This window comes from Micromys minutus (genome assembly GCF_963924665.1).
Source record: "Micromys minutus genome assembly, chromosome: 5".
Classification (NCBI taxonomy): Eukaryota; Metazoa; Chordata; class Mammalia; order Rodentia; family Muridae; genus Micromys; species Micromys minutus.
In genome coordinates this window covers 66566802-66585866 of record NC_137974.1, presented here as the reverse complement: position 1 = coordinate 66585866, position 19065 = coordinate 66566802, and the positions used below count along the sequence as shown (strand labels likewise).

General features: G+C 37.7%; 1 protein-coding gene across 3 annotated transcripts in view; it reads left to right on the top strand.

Moving 5' to 3' along the window:
* LOC308421225 (regulating synaptic membrane exocytosis protein 1-like) overlaps nt 1-10930 on the top strand; it is a gene marked incomplete at both ends in the record, with an annotated part of 203517 nt that extends 192587 nt beyond the window's left edge. For 2 of the 3 annotated variants that reach the window (XM_080917517.1, XM_080917515.1), the window contains 2 exons: nt 8445-8658; nt 10871-10930. In XM_080917517.1, coding sequence (XP_080773643.1) covers nt 8445-8658; nt 10871-10930 — 274 coding nt within the window. The remainder of the gene's footprint in view (nt 1-8444; nt 8659-10870) is intronic. The other variant, XM_080917516.1, reaches the window with a different exon arrangement.
* Nucleotides 10931-19065: the final 8135 nt, after the last annotated feature.

Below are 19065 nucleotides of genomic sequence, written 5' to 3'. Positions count from 1 at the left end.
TAATCATCGATTAAGTTGGTACATGGGGCAATTGTGATTGAGATAGTTCGAATTTTTAGGTCCAAATTAATCAATTGGTAATACTTCAAAAAGCACTAGATCTTTATACTTTTATTTGCTGTTCTTCCTCCTCCTCAGAAAAGATGTAGCAGCAATAAGTACAAAAATAATACTAGGAATGTTTTCCCGAAAATGTACATGATCTCTCCCAGTGGTGGGATCTCCCAGGCTTTCATTGGGACAATTCAATCTAGTCGGTTTCTCATTCAGACTGACTTTCACCTGGAGAAATGCCCTTTCTCTCCATTACTGGTGGTCTATTGATCACTTATTCAACTCTCTCATACTGATAATCATGAACCAAGAAATGCTGCCAGTCATAACTGCCTCCCCAAGTTATTAGCTAAGTGTATTCAGAAACTTAAAAGCACAGTGCTTTCTTCCCTCATGTATTATCCATGGGCATACATAATAATAGCTCATATGTACTGAGATAGCCCATGTCCTGGACATCAGCCTACGCACTTAACATTGATTATCTCAACTAACTTCCCAGCGATTCTACCTGGTTACTATTATTATCGAAGCCCATACATGGAGAAATTGACAAAAATACGTTGAAATGAATCTTTATGTTCCTGAAGCTAAGAAATAGATAATGTAGGTTTGATCCACATTTGGCCAGCCTTGGACATAGGTCCAAAAGTTAGATATGTTCTTTTCTAAAAGTATTCCATGGTAGAATTGGTTCATTAATTAATTCTCTTTCTTCCTATAACATAGTGCGCTTTGTGAAATGAGTCAAGACTTCAACCAAGGCAAGGTTTATTTTGTGCTTGGCCATGCAGAAAATGTAGACATGAACAGTTAATACTTGGTCTTGATTATATTCATTATACACCATTGACTAAGGTGCCGGTACCTAGAGCTCGCCTGTTAAGTGCCATTTGATATGTCATATTGATATGTCTTCTATCATAGAGAAGGTGCCAGCAGTGTGTTTCCTATTGTGATGACTGTGTGTGTGTGTGTGTGTGTGTGTGTGTGTGTGTTTTACCTGCATATATGTCAGTGCATCAAGAATGGGACATTCGATCCCTTTGCACTGCAGCTGTAGGTACTTGTGAACTGCCATATAGGTACTGCTGGGTTGTCTGTAAGAGCAGACTTAACCACTTTTAAACACCCAGCCACTTCCCCAGCCCCCCCTTTATGATACTTTATTCCTTATCAGTTCCTCTCGGAATGGTTATAAACAGTTCACCTTCTTGTGGCAAATTTTCAGTTGTAGTCCTCTATTACATCTACGGTCAGCCTTGGGCCATAACTCAGAAGTCGTGTTTCTAAGAACAGTGGTGGAAACCTAATAAACCTCACTAAATTCTGGGGCACAAATTCTAGGGAAGGCGCACGGGGGCCCAAACTTTAAAGGTTGCACGTATGGCTCCATGTCCTGAGACAGCTCCATTTAGTGGTTCCTTGGGAGTGGCCTCCTATGGTAAATTGAAAAGGAATTAAAAATAAATGCTTGGCTAAAGACAATACACTAATAGCTAATCACCCATTAGGCACCTCTTTCCCTAAGTGTCCTCTCTCTGTGCTTTCAGAGCACCGTGGGGCACTGATTGGCTGGCTGCTTTTTAACAGCGCTAAGCTAAAGACGAAGACACCAAATGATGACACGTGGACGATACAGAATATACAACAAACCCTATAATATATAATATATGTGCACAAGTACACATGCATGCGCTTGTGCATACATACATAAGGGTTAGTATTAATTGTACAAAGAATGAAAACCTTTAAAGGGGCAGGAATTGCAACTTTTTATAAATATCTCCTGTTCCTTTTCAGTCACCTCTAAACATACATATTCTTTTTCCTGATAAGTTACATCCCTGCTGGCTGTACACATTTTCCTTAACGCATTAGACGTTTTTTAAGAAAAACAATTTAAATAACTGAGAACAAAATTGAAAACTAAAAGCCAGCAGTGCCACCTGCTGGACACTTGCATTAAGCACTATTTATATATTTATTTTAGATGGCAGGCAGATCATGTATTCAGATACAGGGGAAAAGATAAATTTTGAACTATTGTAACAAAAAGAAATCAGACAGGCAATGATACAATCCATTGTCTGATATACACAAAACCCTGTTGGACCCCCAGAACCAGAAAAGAAGTACCCAAGTGAATATTACTTAATAACATCATTGGGGAATTTCAGAATTGTTAAATGTTTAAACAACACATTTAAATCCATGTATATGGGGTTAGAAATAAGGATCAAATAGTATACACACATAGTACATATACATACATATATACATACATATACCACAATATTATAATTTTATACTTATTTTCATAACAGCAGTGTTCAATTTTTTTTGTTAAAATATAGTTTCTGGTTATGTTAATGAAATGGAATTCTGTTAACATATGTATCACAAATAGGACCTTTTTGAAATAGACTGTAAAATCCTTGCAATACTAAGAAACTACTGATTTACTTTCAACAAAGTCTGATGTCTATATTTTAAATATCATGCCTCCAAAACTACTAGTCAAGTGGGGCATTGTCTTTTAATTGTGGCCACGCCTCACCTGTTGGTCATCTGACACGTTTTTCAGTAGCTCTTAATTAGTGTAAGGGTCCTAGAAGATTCCCTTGTGTTTAACTTCTATACCTTTAACTTCTTGGGCTCTTGATGGTGTGCATCTATCACTTTGGTAAAGGGATACACGATCGTGTCTGTCCATGTGTTTTCCCCTGTGGTTGAGAAAGGATTCATAGGCCGTGCCCGGTGTTTTCACTTGCCATCCCACGCTCACCCAACTGAAGTCTTTCTGAATGCCACATGCCAGCCATGCTGGGTCCCATTCCTCTCCTTGTCTTGGAGCAAGAGATGAGCTTCCTTGGAGAAGTAGCCTTCTCTCCCTCTCACATAATCCACCTCTGTGTGCCTAGATTTTGTAAAGGCAAGGCATGAGAAAGATGGAAATGTATTCTAACGTCTGACTCCTTTGAGAAAGGGGAGGATGGACAGTGTAACCGAGAAGTGAGTTCATTAGAACCTGTGCTAATTCCAAAGATTTGTCTGAACTGCAGTGTCAGCTGTCGACCACATAACTACGGCATATGTCGTTCTCACTGAACCAACCTCATCAGCAGCAGAACCATGGAGTCCTTGAATTGAATTCACAGTTACTGAAACAACGCACTGATATCATACAGGGGGATAGTGACAGATTAATGCCCTTATAGAGAAACATAAATTTCAACATCATGGTAACACGTCATTTTTTTGTGCGTATATAGTTGAAATCTGTTTCTGCCAACCTTGCTAATCAATAACAATATGTCAATTTCAAAATTAAACACTATAAATAAATTTTGCAGACAGTTTTACAGTTGCTGGCTCATTTGCTGTAATGTTCATACATACATATTGATTATTTATTTATTTATTTATTTATTTATTTATAATGGGTATTTTACCTATTATTCATGGTAGAACACTGTCACACTTTAAAATGGATTTAAGTATTATAGCATCAGTTTGAAAAAAAAATTATGTGCTGTTAATGGCTTTACCACCAGCATTTTGGTCCCAGAAGTCTATTTCATTTTGAAGACTGTGTCTTGACACTGTGACACATGAGAACATTGTAAGAGGAATTTGAATTGAGGAAGGTCATTAAGGTTGCTTTAAGAGGACAGTTTATTAGAGTATTACAGGTTATGGGGCAGGTTTGAGGGCATGGGTGTAATAAATCATGTCTCTCTATCTCATATCCATCTATCTCACTCCCCTTTCCTTCTTCCTTTCTTGCTTTCCTTTGGTAATATCTGTCACAAAATGAAGGGGCATGCTAGAAATGAAGTTGTTGAGCCTGAGGAAAAACAAAGCACCCGTGTCTCTCACTGAAGAAGGGATTTACCTTCGACCAAAGGCAGAAAGGCCAAACGAACTAAATGAATTTGAAGGCGTAAGAATCTCCAGTTTCTTCACGCTGCTCTCTTCTTGGGTGTTTACAGCACGTCTATAAGTATGACCTCTTGCTGAAGCCATTGCTGTAACACATATGAGACTATTAAAAGTGGACACAAGCCACCTAGGGCCAGTGAACAGAAAGTCGAGATAAAGTATGAATGTTGCGTATCTGAATGGTCTCCTGAGATTCGGGGGGGGGGGAAGGATTGGGAAAGAGCCATCCTGGTCATTTCAGCATCCACTGTATGAAAAGACACCGCGCCCTGGTGCCTGCCTTCCGTGGAATACTCTCACTTCTCAAATACAGAAAGTAAGACTGTGGACTCTTTCACATCACACAGCAATGGAAAACCCCCATCTTACCAGTGAAACATTTGTGTGTCCACTAATGAATGATCTACTGGTGTTTGCTTATCTTTCAGGGTCTAGGACACCCCACTGTGGAAGATGTATTTAACAGTCGTGGACCCTGATATCTTGAGAATTATCAAGACAGAGTTGTAGACTTTTGAAGAAAGCAGTATCTTACAGTCACTTGATAAAAAGAGTTTGCAGACGCATGCTATAGAGGAATAATATAGAGAGAGTAATGAAAGTCTGCTGAAGAAGGAGGAACTGGAAAATGTAACAAGAGTATCATTGAGAATCAAGTTTCATGAGCTCTTCACCATATAGTTCTTGCTTTTCTTTGGTCAGGTTCTGTTCATATGTTTCAACAGGTTTTCACCAAAGGCTTACGCCCCTTGCTAATTTTCACTTTTGTGATTCCAGAAATACATTAGTTTGCAGGTTGCATTTATACTTACTGTCACCCTCCACGTGATCGCAGATCTTAAGGAGGCGACTGCAGAATACCACGTCAATGTAGAAAGTGAAAGCAGATCCCAGACAGAAGACAGCTTTCCTGTCAGCAGAATGACAGTTCCACAAGATTAGTGTAGTTAAATGTATGTATTTCCTAGGAAACCTGGTTAAGTGGATAGTCAGTTCTTTGGCATTGGTTAGAGTCGTAAGGTGCATTGACCTTTTCAATCCTATTGAGTTCATTAGCTATTTGGTGATATGTGATGAGCTAGATGCAATCTTTTTTTTTAATATGAACTTTTTCACACACACACACACACACACACACACACACACACACACCACACACACGGAGAACTAATATCATAAATTAGTTCCCCCTTAACTTCAAACAAAATATCTCAAATACAAATATATAAATATAAATATAAAGTAAGGCACACACTTTATAGATACTTTGAGAAGCTTCGTATATTCATTTATACAGTGTGAGAGGAAGACGGGGGAGACACAGAATCAACCTTAACTAGCTGGTATACTGTGCTTAATGGACAAATTTACACACGTATCCATGTAGTGCAATCGATGTGCACATATATCGTGGCTTATTTTGTTCATTAGCTTAAACTTTGTATTTATCTTAAAATATCCTTTTTTATGATGTATCTTTATCTGTTTTCTCTGTCAGTTATAGGGAGAGATGTAATTTGAAGATAGATTTCCCTGTTCTTTATATATTATTCAATTAAGTTCAAAATTGTCATGTGAAACATTAAATTCATAAATTATTTTTATTTTCATTAGAAGTGTGTGCATGCGTGTGTGTGTGTGTGTGTGTGTGTGTGTGTGTGTGTGTGTATAAAGCAGGCTGGGTTAAAATTCAGTTTTCATGCTTCAGGCTTCAGAGTGCAGAGTGTACAAATGTGAAAACCTCTGCCTGGATTAGCAATGCTTTTTAGTAAAATATTATGCCATGTTAATTGATTTGCTTTTAAAATATTTCCCTAAGATATCTTTTTTTTTCTCTGTTATTTCAAATATTCTGTCTGTCTTTATGTTTAATGAAAATGATCCCAGCTCACTGGGACACATACATTTTACTATGTTTGAGTCTGTATTTCCTAAGCCTCATTTAACTAGATTTTTAATAATCTGCCATGGACATCTCTGTCTGCTAATCATACTGCACTAATTTCTACTCATGATTCTTAAAGAGTTCTTTATCTCTGTCACCTCTGCTACAGTTACCAATCAGCCCTTCTCTGTAGCTTCATGTTTTCATTTTTAACTTAAATCTTCAGTGTTGACCCCTTTTGCGTTTCTTATTTTTCCACAATTGAGTTGGCTGTCATATATTTTCTTTCTAATGTTTTTAATGGCTGCATAACTAAAGCACTTACTTTCACTGTGTAACAAAAACTGACGTTCTTGGTCACAGAGCCCCAGTGCCTTTTCTTAGACAGAGGTCTGCATTGGAATTATGTCACGTTCTCAAATACTGTTTCCATTCATTTTATTCTTTCTGGATTTTGCTCACATTGTTCCCTCCTCCAACATACAAGTTAAAAGCATTTTAACTAGCACTTCTACTGTTTTATGGGAGTAGGTGAGCTTTGTTCTTTTCAGATATTTTCCTTTTCACATGAACTCACTTGTGGATTAAAGGTGTTTTCTCACACATGGACTATGGGATTTGTAACTGTGTATTTAAATATGTGCACATGCATGTATATCATGCACATGGGCTCTTATCAAGAAGGCACATCTGTTATGTGTGAATCTCTTTAGTTGGAGACAAGTGTCTTGTACAAAAAGCAGTAGATGAATATAACAGAGAAAAAGTACAGGAATTGTAAAAACCAAACACAAAGCTTAGTAAGGGATATGAAATGAGTTATGGGTGAACAAAGAGAACTCCGTGAGATTGCGGTAGGAAGGGGTTTACCTCGGCAGTGAGAACCTCATATATTACACGTTGTATGATGATCTCCTTCGAGGACTGAATGTGTGCTTTAGTTCTAGAGTGTGTGCTTAGTATGCACGAGACCTGGGGTTCAAACTTAAGAACCATACATAGGTAGGCTACAAACAGAGCGAAATGCTAAACACATTTATACATTTATAATTAAATGTATAAAATTCCCAAGTGTATAGCTGAAAAGTCCGGAAAGGATTTTGCTTTGAAATCATTCTACCTTGCTGAAATATACATGCTAATGAAGAACAGGCAGACGGACCCATTAGGCAACGCTAGCCTACTGTCTCTCTTTTCATAAGATAAAAATTGTATGAAATGTATTCACACTCATTCATTTGCTATGGCTGCTTTCCTGTCAGAACAGTGGGGGTGAGAACTTACAACAAATGCTATATGACTCATAAAGGATAAAATATTGCCTGAAATCTATCGTCTGACCTTTTACTGAGAAGTTTACTGACACCAATACTAAATCGTTTTCCATACAATAGAATACATTTATAAGAAAACTCTTCCTTAACCTCACTTAAGAAGCACACTTGATATCTGAGTAGATTTGACTTAGTAACAGTGAGGATCTCACTTAGGGCCAACATAATGAGTAGGAGTCTTGATTCCTCTTGTGCTTCCCGTTTATTTCTGGTTATTTGATTGGGGATATTTCTTTGCTGCCTCACAGTCATGTCAGGTACTAGAAGCTACAAGACTCACAGTGCTATTTCGTATGACTTTTGAAATAATAGCCCTACTAACTTGATCTTATGTTAATTATAACATATCAATAGTAGTTAAGGTATCCAACAATTCAGTGAACTAAGTATTTGCACACTCATTAAATAAAATGTCAATACATTATTATTTTATAAAATGGAGTCATCATGCCTTCTGGTTGGAAATCATGTTAAGTACTAAGCTGCGTTGTATATGAGCTTACATACTTCTGCTTTACGTGTGAACTAAATAGAAAAAGTGCCAATGGCAAAGAAGGAAGTAATAATTAAAGTTCTGCTAAGGAGCTATTAGAGGGGGAAAAAAAGACCAACACATAACATATCCAAATCCCCATTCTGAGGCCCTGATGTGCACAGGTCTGGCTCACCCCCTTCTGTGTTTGGAAATTACAGCTCTCAGCAGCTCCCATATGCAGACTGTGGCATAAACTGCCAGAATTAACAATGGCATCTTTGCATTCTGTGTTTTAAGGAACACTCATGTGCCGCCTGCTAGCCCATACACAATAGATAAATTTCATCAGCTACTTCCCGGGATTGTCTCCTGGTGAGTCAGCCAAAGACTGTGGCCTGGTCTTTGTGCAACACTCTGTTCTCGCTTACAGTGTGAGAAATCCTTCATCTGGGAAACTCGCTGTAGATCAGAGTTTTGTTCCAGTAGCTCTATTTATAGCAATTTAAGATGAAAGGACTTGAACGGATGAATTGGGAGTATTTGAATCTTACTGTAAATGGAGAAGCTCTTGACTGAGAACAGGGTGTGTGTACAACAGGACAGATTACTCAGGCTGTCAGCCAGATGGGGGAAGTAGATTTGCACATGGCCCTTTTCTTCAAACAGCTCAACTTCCATTTCCTTTAAGAATGCTTGACTCTGCCTGTCTTCCTGCATTTACTTAGTTTACTCTCTCGTCTCTTTTGCCCAGGAGATTGCATCAACAGTTTGAAAGCTACAAGGAGCAAGTGAGAAAAATCGGAGAGGAAGCGAGGCGTTACCAGGGTGACCATAAAGATGACGCCCCGACATGTGGAATCTGTCACAAGACAAAGTTTGCTGACGGGTGTGGCCATCTCTGCTCCTATTGTCGCACCAAGTTCTGTGCACGCTGCGGAGGCCGTGTGTCTCTGCGATCAAACAAAGTGAGTGTCCTGTAAACACGGCAGGTGCCCAGGAGCTGAACAAAGCTACCGAATTTGCAAGCATGTAAATGCATGTATGATCCGAGGCTGTTGCATGCATGTGATCTGCACAGGAACACATCCTTCTGCGGTTTGAGTTTTGATGAGATATGAACCAGTGAGAAAGTGATAAATGTAGCAGTAAGATACTTTACACATGTGTGGAGCTTGATAAATGATTCCCATTCCAACCCAAAAGCATACCTGTCCAAGGCATTTCTTTTTGAAGTAAATGTAAACTTAATATCTCCAAAGATTATAATTTTAGATTTACTACCAAGCCAAAGAAATACTGGCAAGTTTATACTGTCAGTACACTTCTTTAAAAAGTACGCAGGTATTTAAGGAATATATAAATCAAACACATTTCTAAAATGTTGGGGTTATGAGATGTATTCCCACCTGAAATAAGACCAGGGTCTTCTGCTGTATGACAGTTTGCACAAATAATACATTGTGCTTTAAGATCCTAAATAAAAACAATAGTTTCTACTGTAAGAGGACCCAGTGTTACCGTTCAAGACCCATATTAACATATTTACTGTAGAATGTGTCTCATACATAATCCATAATTCATACTGTATTCAATTCATATTTAATATACCATGCAGTGCAATACATTTACAATCTCACATACCCTGTGTTACAACAGTAGAATTTCGTAGAGAAATCCCAATTAATTTTTGGTTGAGATGTGAAGTACAGCACTGCACAGTCGTTGTGATGGTCATTTCCTTAAAACTTCCCTCGTAGTTAGCCCAAGAACATGTTACCTCACCACGTGTAGAATACGATAAAGACTCTTTTAAACCACTCTTGCAATTCTTCTCATTGGGAAAAACCAATTAAAATTGAAAACAAACTTCCTAGTTGACAATGTATTAGCAGGCCACCTGAATTGTAGTAGGATATTCTAGATTGTCTTCCAGAAGGATTAAGACACAGAGTATTGTTGTTGTTGTTTTTTTTTTTTTAATGCACATCTATACCTCAGTATAAGACTAGTGTTATATACTTAACTATAAGACCAAGAGTAGTGATTATCCTTTTGTACTTGTTCTGAGAGTTGGATAAAAATCATTTAAGGAAAGATCACTTGGGGAGCCCTCAAGATGCATTTGTCAATGCCCTGTGCTCTTTTCAATGTCCATAGCCACGTGCTTTGGCGTGGGCATTTGCAGGTGAGGCTGGGAGGTATGACAACACTCCTTGGTCTGAAGGGCACCGACAATGGCAGTTGGTCTACACCAGCTGAGGCCCAGTGCTGCCTGAGGTGGGCCAACTGTCAAGCAGTTGTCTGCCGGTATCTCAAAGTTCTTAGGGTCAAATTCAGGTTGTTTAAAGAAGATTGAGCCAGGAAATAGTTTTCTTCCCCTTTGAAGCAGATACTAAAGCATCTTTCAGTTCATTCCTCTTATAATAAAATCACCCCAACTTGGAAAGAAATTTAAAGAAATAAAATGAAAGACAGTCCAGCCTAAAATGTTGTCTATGCACAAAAATCACAATATTGTATAAACCTATTTTCTCCTATGAAAAAATATTGAAATACATATAAATAAATACTATTTTTTATTGTTGTGGAATAAGTCATGCCTAAAATACTTATATTTTTTTTCTATCTGTGACTTTTTTTTTAGTATATTTTTTCTAAGTTTTGTCTCAAACAATTTTCACTGGAATTTAATAAAATTTTAGCATCATCTTATGTATTTTTAATAAAGTGCTTTCAATAACAAGAGCCAGTATGTGGCGGATTGACATTTTTTTTTCTGAAGATTTCCTTAATTTTTGCTTTTGGAACACTGCTTGCTATTTCTAGCCTCTCGCTATCAGTTGATGCCAATGTTTAGATACTTCTGCCTCAGTTTTCCTGAGTGCTAGGATTGCAGATGTGTGTCAGGACAGATCTTTCCAAAGAATGCTTTAAACGTTGACCCACTAATCTAAATGCTAACGTTCAGGAACCGGGCCCAGTTCTTGTATCCAGCTCATGGTAAGACCTGTGTGTATGCTTCCAGTCCAGGCTTTGCTATTTCTGACCGAGGGGTTTAGCACTGTGAAATGTAAATGTCATTTGTTCTGTTGGTCTCACCGTGTTAATGTACGACTCATGGTTTCTCTTTTCTCTCTCTTCTCTCCCTGCTCTGCTTCCTTGGATGTTTTCCCAAAGGAGGACAAAGTGGTTAGAGTCCATGCTTTCTTTTCTACTTGTTATACTGTGTTTGTGTGAACTCAATTAAGTGATGGTTGCATATGAATATGTTAATCTCAGCATCTCACGGTGCAGTTTTATACTGGGAAGAGCTAGCTCATCTCTAGCTGTCATGAGAATGAAACTGAGACAAACATCTAAGAATCAGACAGAATGTTACATTGGTGTACGAAGTTTGTGTAGACTGAATTCCTGGAAACAGTGAGATTTTTGGAATATTTACCTGCCCATTTCCCACTAGCTTTGGGATTTGGGTGATAATTTCATCTGTTTTAGGAGCAGTTAAACTCTAAGGGGCTTCCGAGTACCTCTTAGGTGTAAAAGCTGGCGATTTAAATCTTCACTGCAGGAAGAGACAAGGTATACAGACTTGGTACAGACAAGAGATCAAGTTCAAATCAAATATAAGATGGATCCTACTGAAGGTGCTTTCCCACGAGACAGCACAGTTGTAGTGCTGAGCCACATTTTGCCCTTATCTTGGCTCTTGTGTGGAACAGTTGCATCTCGGGGATGAAAGCTCACATTTAACCCTTATAGACCATAGAACCCACAAAGTCTGCTTGCATTTGGGAAGATGGGGTTCAAGTGGTGTCTACCTTCACCACCTCTACTGTATGCTCTGTGTACCTTCCTCTGTCATAAATGATAGCATCCTCAGGGCTCATTCATGTCCCCAAGTGGCAAGGAGGTGACGAATATTTTGGATTCGTAGATCATTTTAGCTGCCCTCAAAAATATCTTTCAGTCTCAAATGCTACACAACAGAGCATGATGAGCAAGCCTGGCTTATTAATTAATTACTATTAAACCGAATATTAATCTGTTTTATAATGCCATGCTTATTTCTGGCTATCAGTTTTTCTGTTTAAACAATGTTGAAAGTTTATACAGCATGGTAGTGTTCACCAAATGTTATTGGTGTGTGGGAATCATTGGTTTAATGCTATGATACAGACCACTAAGCAAATTAACAGGGTAATATTACACACACAATTTAATAAATATTAACACTTAGGACAAATCTGTTTTGGAAGGTGGACCTAGGTTGCTTCAAAGAACAAAAGGGTAAGTATGTATTAAGAATAATGTTATTCAGAATTGAGATAAGACCAGCTACTCTGAAGGCCTGGCTAGGCACATTGTACCTTTGACCATCTTCCCATGATGAATAGTTGGTTGTTTTTAGACTTACTGGGCTTCCTATGACTTTTGCCTGCACAGTGAGGATCCAGGCAGACTCTGTGGTTGCAATGGGAATGCTGTAAAATACAGTTACTTTGTACAACTATTTTATTCACTTCTAACTGAAAACATGCACAAATTGTCTTATATATAAACTACCTAGTCAACATTTTTCTGAATACTTTTTAGCCTATAAAGCACTTCCGTGAATTAATGTTCTAGTCTAAGAAAAGTGAACACTAGATTTTACCCTTGGGTATGTAAAAGAGAACGGCAGTATAAAAAAAATATTGGTTTAATTTTGGGACTCGTGTGTGTGTGTGTGTGTGTGTGTGTGTGTGTGTGTGTGTGTGTGTGCGTGCGAGCACGCATGAGTGCATGTACAAATATGCAAAAGGGGCAGAGAAAGCCAGAAGGGAATGTTAGATTTCTCCTGGAGTCGAAGTTACAGGGAGTTGTGAGCTGCTTGGTGTGCTTGCCGAGAACCGAGCTCTGGTCTGTATAGGGGCAGAAGGCACTCAGAGCGATAGGATTATCTCTTAAGTCACAGAATAACTGAGTGTTGAACCTAGCGCTTGCTTTCCAGTTCTTTCTTTATTCTTCAGAGCATGCTTATTTTGACAGTGGCAGACAGAGGGGGTGGGGGGAGAGGGAGGGAGAGAGAATAGAAAAATAATGACTAAAACTCACCTTAAACTCCACTTCATCAGGACGAAAATGCTGAATTCAACATGGTCTGATAAATTGGTTTAAGTGTGATTAAATGATTAAAGAAGACCCCAAGCTGTTTAATATGTATGTATTTGTATTTTCTTAATTAAGTTCAGCTCAATGATAATTATCATAATTTTTTCCCTAAAACTATTTAAACTACTTTGTTTTGAGACATCCTTGTCCTACATCTTATCTAATAGTAACTAGGAAGACCTTGAATTGCTCATAAGAAAGAACCACCGTAGAAAAGGACATTGGTGTGGGCATGCATAAAAGCTTATAATAGAATGATTTTGTATGCTTTCACATGTTCATTGCCAAAACTAAGATCATGTGTTTTATCTTGTTGAGTACCCTCTTCCCAGCATAAAATATAGGGACACTGTGAAATTTCCCGTAGCCCGTTTGAGTTAGCTTTATCTTAGTTTGACTCCGTTTGGTGGCAGAGAGAGGAATTTAGATCAATCCCCCGATAACATTCATACATTCTGCTGATGAAATTGGGAAATGAAGCCTCTAAATTCAATTCCCTGATTTCCTATAAGTTTCCATCAGCCTTCTAGTGAGAAAGCTTGGATTATGAATATAGCAAACAAAATAAACTTGTTACAGTTTTAGTTTATTTGATTTTCAAATGGATGTATCAGGCTCTATGTGAAGAATATTTATTTTAAAAAAATCTACATTACTCGGCAAACAGAACCTTATCTCTTTTGGCATTTTCTCAAAATGTGAAGCCAGTTGATGAATATCTTGTAAAATGCATATGTAAAAAATCATTTTATATATTCATGAAAATCCATTCTATATTACACACATGATTATACATATTATTATAATAAATAAGATGCTCTGCTTATGAGACACTATTTTTAAATACTCCTTCCTATTAAATTTTCATTGGTATTTTAAAAACATATTAAAGGCAATGTTGATAAAACGAGTGTGTTTTTGTTTTTTGTGAACCTTATAAGGTTTACCTTGAAATGGGACAATCCAATTTTATGTTAAGTTAGTCTTGTCATAAGGTCTTATTTAAAGAATGACTCATTCTTAAGAGCATAGAATACCCTGATGCGCACATGCACATAAGCACTGTATTCTTTCATTTCAAAATAAGCAGCTTTGAAGTTTTTCCCTTGCTAGAATTAAAAACAACCAAGTCAGAAAATGATAACTATTTTAAACAAGTGATTTGCATGATTACATTAATTATTTATTATTGCTGTGAAAAAATATTCTCAGAGTTGCCCATATTTGGAGTATACAACCCTAACTTACTTGAAGAATATGACTTTTAAGAATTTCCTTAAGATCTATTTTTTTCTAGAAATTTTGAATTTTCTAACATTTTTCCTAGAAATTCATTCCACAAAGATATTCTTTATTCAGATATTTTTAGGGTTATGTAGAAAAGTGTATGTGTACAGCGATATATAAGTAAAAAAATCTTAGCTTATAGCAGAAGAGAACTGAGATTATACAAGGTGGTTGGTTAGATTTTTCAAGTGCTTTTCTAGTTTTATTGAATACAAACAGAAAACAACAGGCAAGTTGCAAGTAGGAAAGTTGTGAACTCACATGTCTGTGCTTCCCCCATGGACACACATGTGTGTTTGTATGTGCATGTGAAGGCCAGAGGTGTCTTTCTCAATTAGTCCTTCATTTTACTTCCTTTTGTGACAGGGTCTCAATGTGTAGCCCTGGCTGCCAGAAACTTTCAACCAGGCTGGCTTGGGATGCACAGAGACCCACCTACCTCTCACTCCCTAATGCTAATACTCAGGTTAAACGCCTGGTTCCAATTCACTTCTTGAAACAGGGTCTCTCCCTCAACCTAATTGTGTTGGACTTGCTAGTCAACAAGTCCAAAGTATCTAGCTGTGTATCAGTAAAAGAATTCTAGCTACAAGCCACCACACCTGGCAGTTCAGGTCCCCATGTTTATGTGGTAAGCATTTTACTGAATGAACTATTCCTCTGCCCCCAGATGTCTAGTTTCCATCCAAAAGCGTCTTAAAACCTCAATTCACTAGGGGCTGCACACATGGCTGAGCAGTTAAGAGCAATGGTGGGTCCAGAGGACCTGGATTCAATTACACCACCCAACCAATGGCTCACAACTGTCTGTTACCACAGCTCCAAGGACTCTGTCGCCCTCTTGTGGTCTCCACAGTAAAATCATCTCTTTCCTGGTTTTATAAAAAGTATTTTACCACAGTTACATTTGTTTGATACCTTTGTTTGATACAGTTACATCATTTGATCAATGATGCATTTGATAGAGTCACAGTTTTTCAGAGATAATTTTTTTGGGTTCATGCTCTTCAAAAAGCTGCCATACTTACTGTATTGAAAATAGGTTCGGTAGTTAAAGATGTCATACACCCACCATGGTGGCACTGGGGGACCAGAGCATGGGGACTGTGGGGTAAACTAATCGCTGGCTCTTTACTCAGTTTAATGCTGTCCTCAGCTGCAAGCAAGACCCTGTCTTCATGCTCCCCCAAATCACTTTGTTCAGAAATATTTCTGTTGAGCTATTGCACTACCATTTCTATAAAAACTATTCAACCCGGTTTTCATAGCTCAGTACTAATTCATCCATCCTTGTATTCATTTTATTGATTTATTTCTTATAATGAGAGTCATACAGATAATTCCTTTTCTTTTAAAATTATCTGTCTTTTTAGTAAACATAATTTTGTTGTTTATGCATACCAATGTGCTTTCTGATCGGTGCAGTATAAAAGTTATTCATTATTAAGAAGAATCAATTGCATTCCATCACTGAGCCTAACCAAGCAGCCCAGAAAATAATTATGATAATTATGAGTAAAGCCTTTTCCCTAGTTACCATTCACTCTGCCATTCATTTATTCTAAGACTTTCAAAAGAATTTTTAATCATTAATTGTTGAGGTCTGCATTTAATGTAGAATACATAAACCCTTTATTCCACTAATGAATTCTTTAATAAATTCAGCTTAAAGGTGCATATGTATATGTGTGTGTTTGAGTAACAGTAAGTATAATACTATATTTGTATATAAGAATTTTGGGAAATACCATGTATATACATATATACATGTATGTATTATATGTATATATATATGTATATATAATAATTTTGGAAACTATTTTACTAAATAGTTTCCTTTCATCTCCATGTTGGTGTGTAGGACAATCAAACCGTATATTTCATCAGCATTGCTAAATATACAAGCCTTTTTTTCATACCAGATGTATATTTTACCGTTTGCATACAAGTTCTAAGTCTGTTAGATCATGATCATCCCGGGAATTCTATTTATTAGGGCATTTAAAAAGATATTGCTTAGGCAGAACAAGACTGTATTTGCAAAACATATTCTAAATTGTATGCAGTTTGAAAATAGTTGGATGATGGGAGATGTATTCTGAATCTCATTATTATTAACTTGAAGTTAGGCATTTGGAAGCTAATAATTCTTTGCTTTCATTCATCCTATCACTGTAGAATTTACTAAACAAAAGTATAAGTCTGTTTAGTGGTTGTGTAAAATGTATATTCTGTATATAGAAATTCTTCAGTAGCTGATAGTATTGTAATTCTTTCATTTGTGTTGATTTATAATTGTAGAGAAATAATTTTGTATGTTTCATTAAGAGCATCTGGGTTGTAAAATAATTTGTCTCCATAAAAATCAGTCAAATTCTTTTTAGTGATAATAAAATGTCAATTTCCACGTAAGAGCATGGGGATGCAAACCTGCAGAGTTTCTAAATTTGAGTCACAGCATCATATGATATTTTTATAAAAAGATGAAGAGTGGGGGAGATACCTTCTATGGAGCTGTGATGAGGTATAGGAGAAGGAGGTGCTTCAGAGGGCCCATGCTGAGGCATCCTTTTCTCCTGAGGGACCAGCCACAGGAAGGAATAATGTACAGTTTATTTAGGGCATGGGGAGGGGAGTTTAGAGGATAGTAGGGTCAGAGAAAAGCAGAGGAGGGAGAGGGAGACAGAGAGGAAGGGAGAAGGAGAGGGAGGGAGACAGAAGGGGGAGGGAGGGAGAGAGGGAGGAGAGGAGTAGAATGGAGGTGGAAGGGAATGGGCAGAGAGAGTCTAAGAGAGCAAAAGAGTGAGGAGGGGGCGACCAGCCCTTTTTATAGTGTCAGGCACATCTGGCTATTGCCAAGTAACTGTGGGGTGGATCATAGACAGAATGCTAACAATAGTCACAGATTACACATGTAAAGGAGAAACATGCTTCGTGGGTGTTTAGTTAGTTCCAGAGAATTGAACATGCATGTACCTCTTAAACTGCATAAAAGCTGGCCAGCCATGCCACCATTGAGTATGATTCAAAGCATCAATATGTGCAAAATCACATGTAACAGTTTACAAGGAACAGGCATAGGACATAGATTTGAAAGAGAGAACTCTAGTGGACATGGTGGTGTTGCAATTACTAATCCTACATTGACTGGCAAAGTACTGGAGTTTGTTGAGTAGAGCAGTATGCAAAGGCATAGGTATCTGTTAAAGGATTTTTTTTGTCTCTTTTCACACATTGTACCATAGCCTGACCTTAGTCCAAGACTCTGTATTTGTCACCTCAGAGCTTTCTGCAGAACCTCGTTTACTCCCCTGGACTTCCTTTGTTGACCTTGGATTATTGAGTAACTTGCTTATTTTTAATCTGAATTAAGTGTTGCACGTGTTTTTCAGTTGCTTAGCTAAGTAATGATACCCACCAACCTTCATTGATCGTATATATTTTAGTTGTCCTTTTATTGTTTTCAAGATTAAAATACTGACTTTTTTAAAGTTGGAATTTAGTTCTGTAATTTTTGAAATTTTTGAAATTTGAGATAAATAATGTAACATCTGGTTTTTAAAATGACTGTCAGCTTCTTTGCTAATTTAATGATGCTTAGTAGTTGAATTTTTATAAAGACATTCTAGTGGAAAAATGTATGGTCAACAATAAACTATAAACACTTCTTTTTTGTGAGGGAGGGGAGGAGGGGAGGAGTAAATTTGCTCGAGTATATTTTGAGAAGTATTTTCAAAGGAAGAACTTTGGAGTGATATAAACACGTCAGTGAGCTCTGGCTACTTTCTCATTGGGAGAGTAAAGTTATTTTGATACCTGGAGAAAATGAGCAAACAAGGAGATTAACTCAGCACAACTTAGTAAATGTATGTCAGCCCAAACGTACAGCTTTGTGGTTTGTTTTTTAATTAGGATCACTTAAAATGCTTGGCAGGGTACTTTACAATATGCAATTTCACTGATTTAGACTGTCCCAAGTCTTTTACAGAGGATCGGGTGATTTCCTACTGCCTTACTTCCTTTCCACTGGGTTCTTGTCAAGTTGGTAACACACATGACTAAGATGCAGCAATACAAGTTCAGGAATGGAGCACCATCACACGGGAAAGCAGGTTTGGAAAAAGTGAGGAGATGAGTAAGGGATATGGATTAAAACTAGTGTGAAAGACAATTCTCAATACCAAAACACAAAGCAACAACAAAAACCCTGCACTTTGAACACAGCTGTCTTATACAAGGTTACACTGTGACATAATACACATATCGACATTGTGACTATTTTTGATTTAATTTTTATTAGATAGTCTCTGAATTTACATTTCAACTGTTACCCCCTTTTCTCCCACTCTCCTCCCCCTCCACTTGTTTCCATGATAGTACTCCTTTTTCAATCACCCTCTCCACCTCAGTGCCCTGGCATTCCCCTATATTGGGAAAAGGCACCTTCACTGGACCAAAGACCTCTTCTCCCATTGATGCCAAACAATGCCATCCTCTACTACTTAAGTACTTGGAGCCATGGGACTCTCCATGTGTGCTCAGTGGCTGGTATTTTAGTTCCTGAGATTTCTGGATTGTTTGATTAGTTGATAATGTTGTTTTTCCCATGAGGGTGAAAACCCTTTCAGCTCCTTCAGTACTTTCTCTAGCACCTTCATTGGGGTCCTTGCGTTTAGTCCAATGGTTAGCTGCAAGCATCCTTAACTGTATCTGTATGGCTCTGGCAGAGCCTCTGAGGATGCATCCATATCTGGTTCCGGCTATGAGGTGCTTCTTGGCATCAGCAATAGTGCTTGGGTTTGTTGGCTGCATATAGGGTGGATCCCCATGTGAGGTCCTTCAACAGAGGAATGGATACAGAAATTGTGGTACATTTACATAATGGATTGCTACTCAGCTATTAGAAACAATGACTTTATGAAATTCCTAGGCAG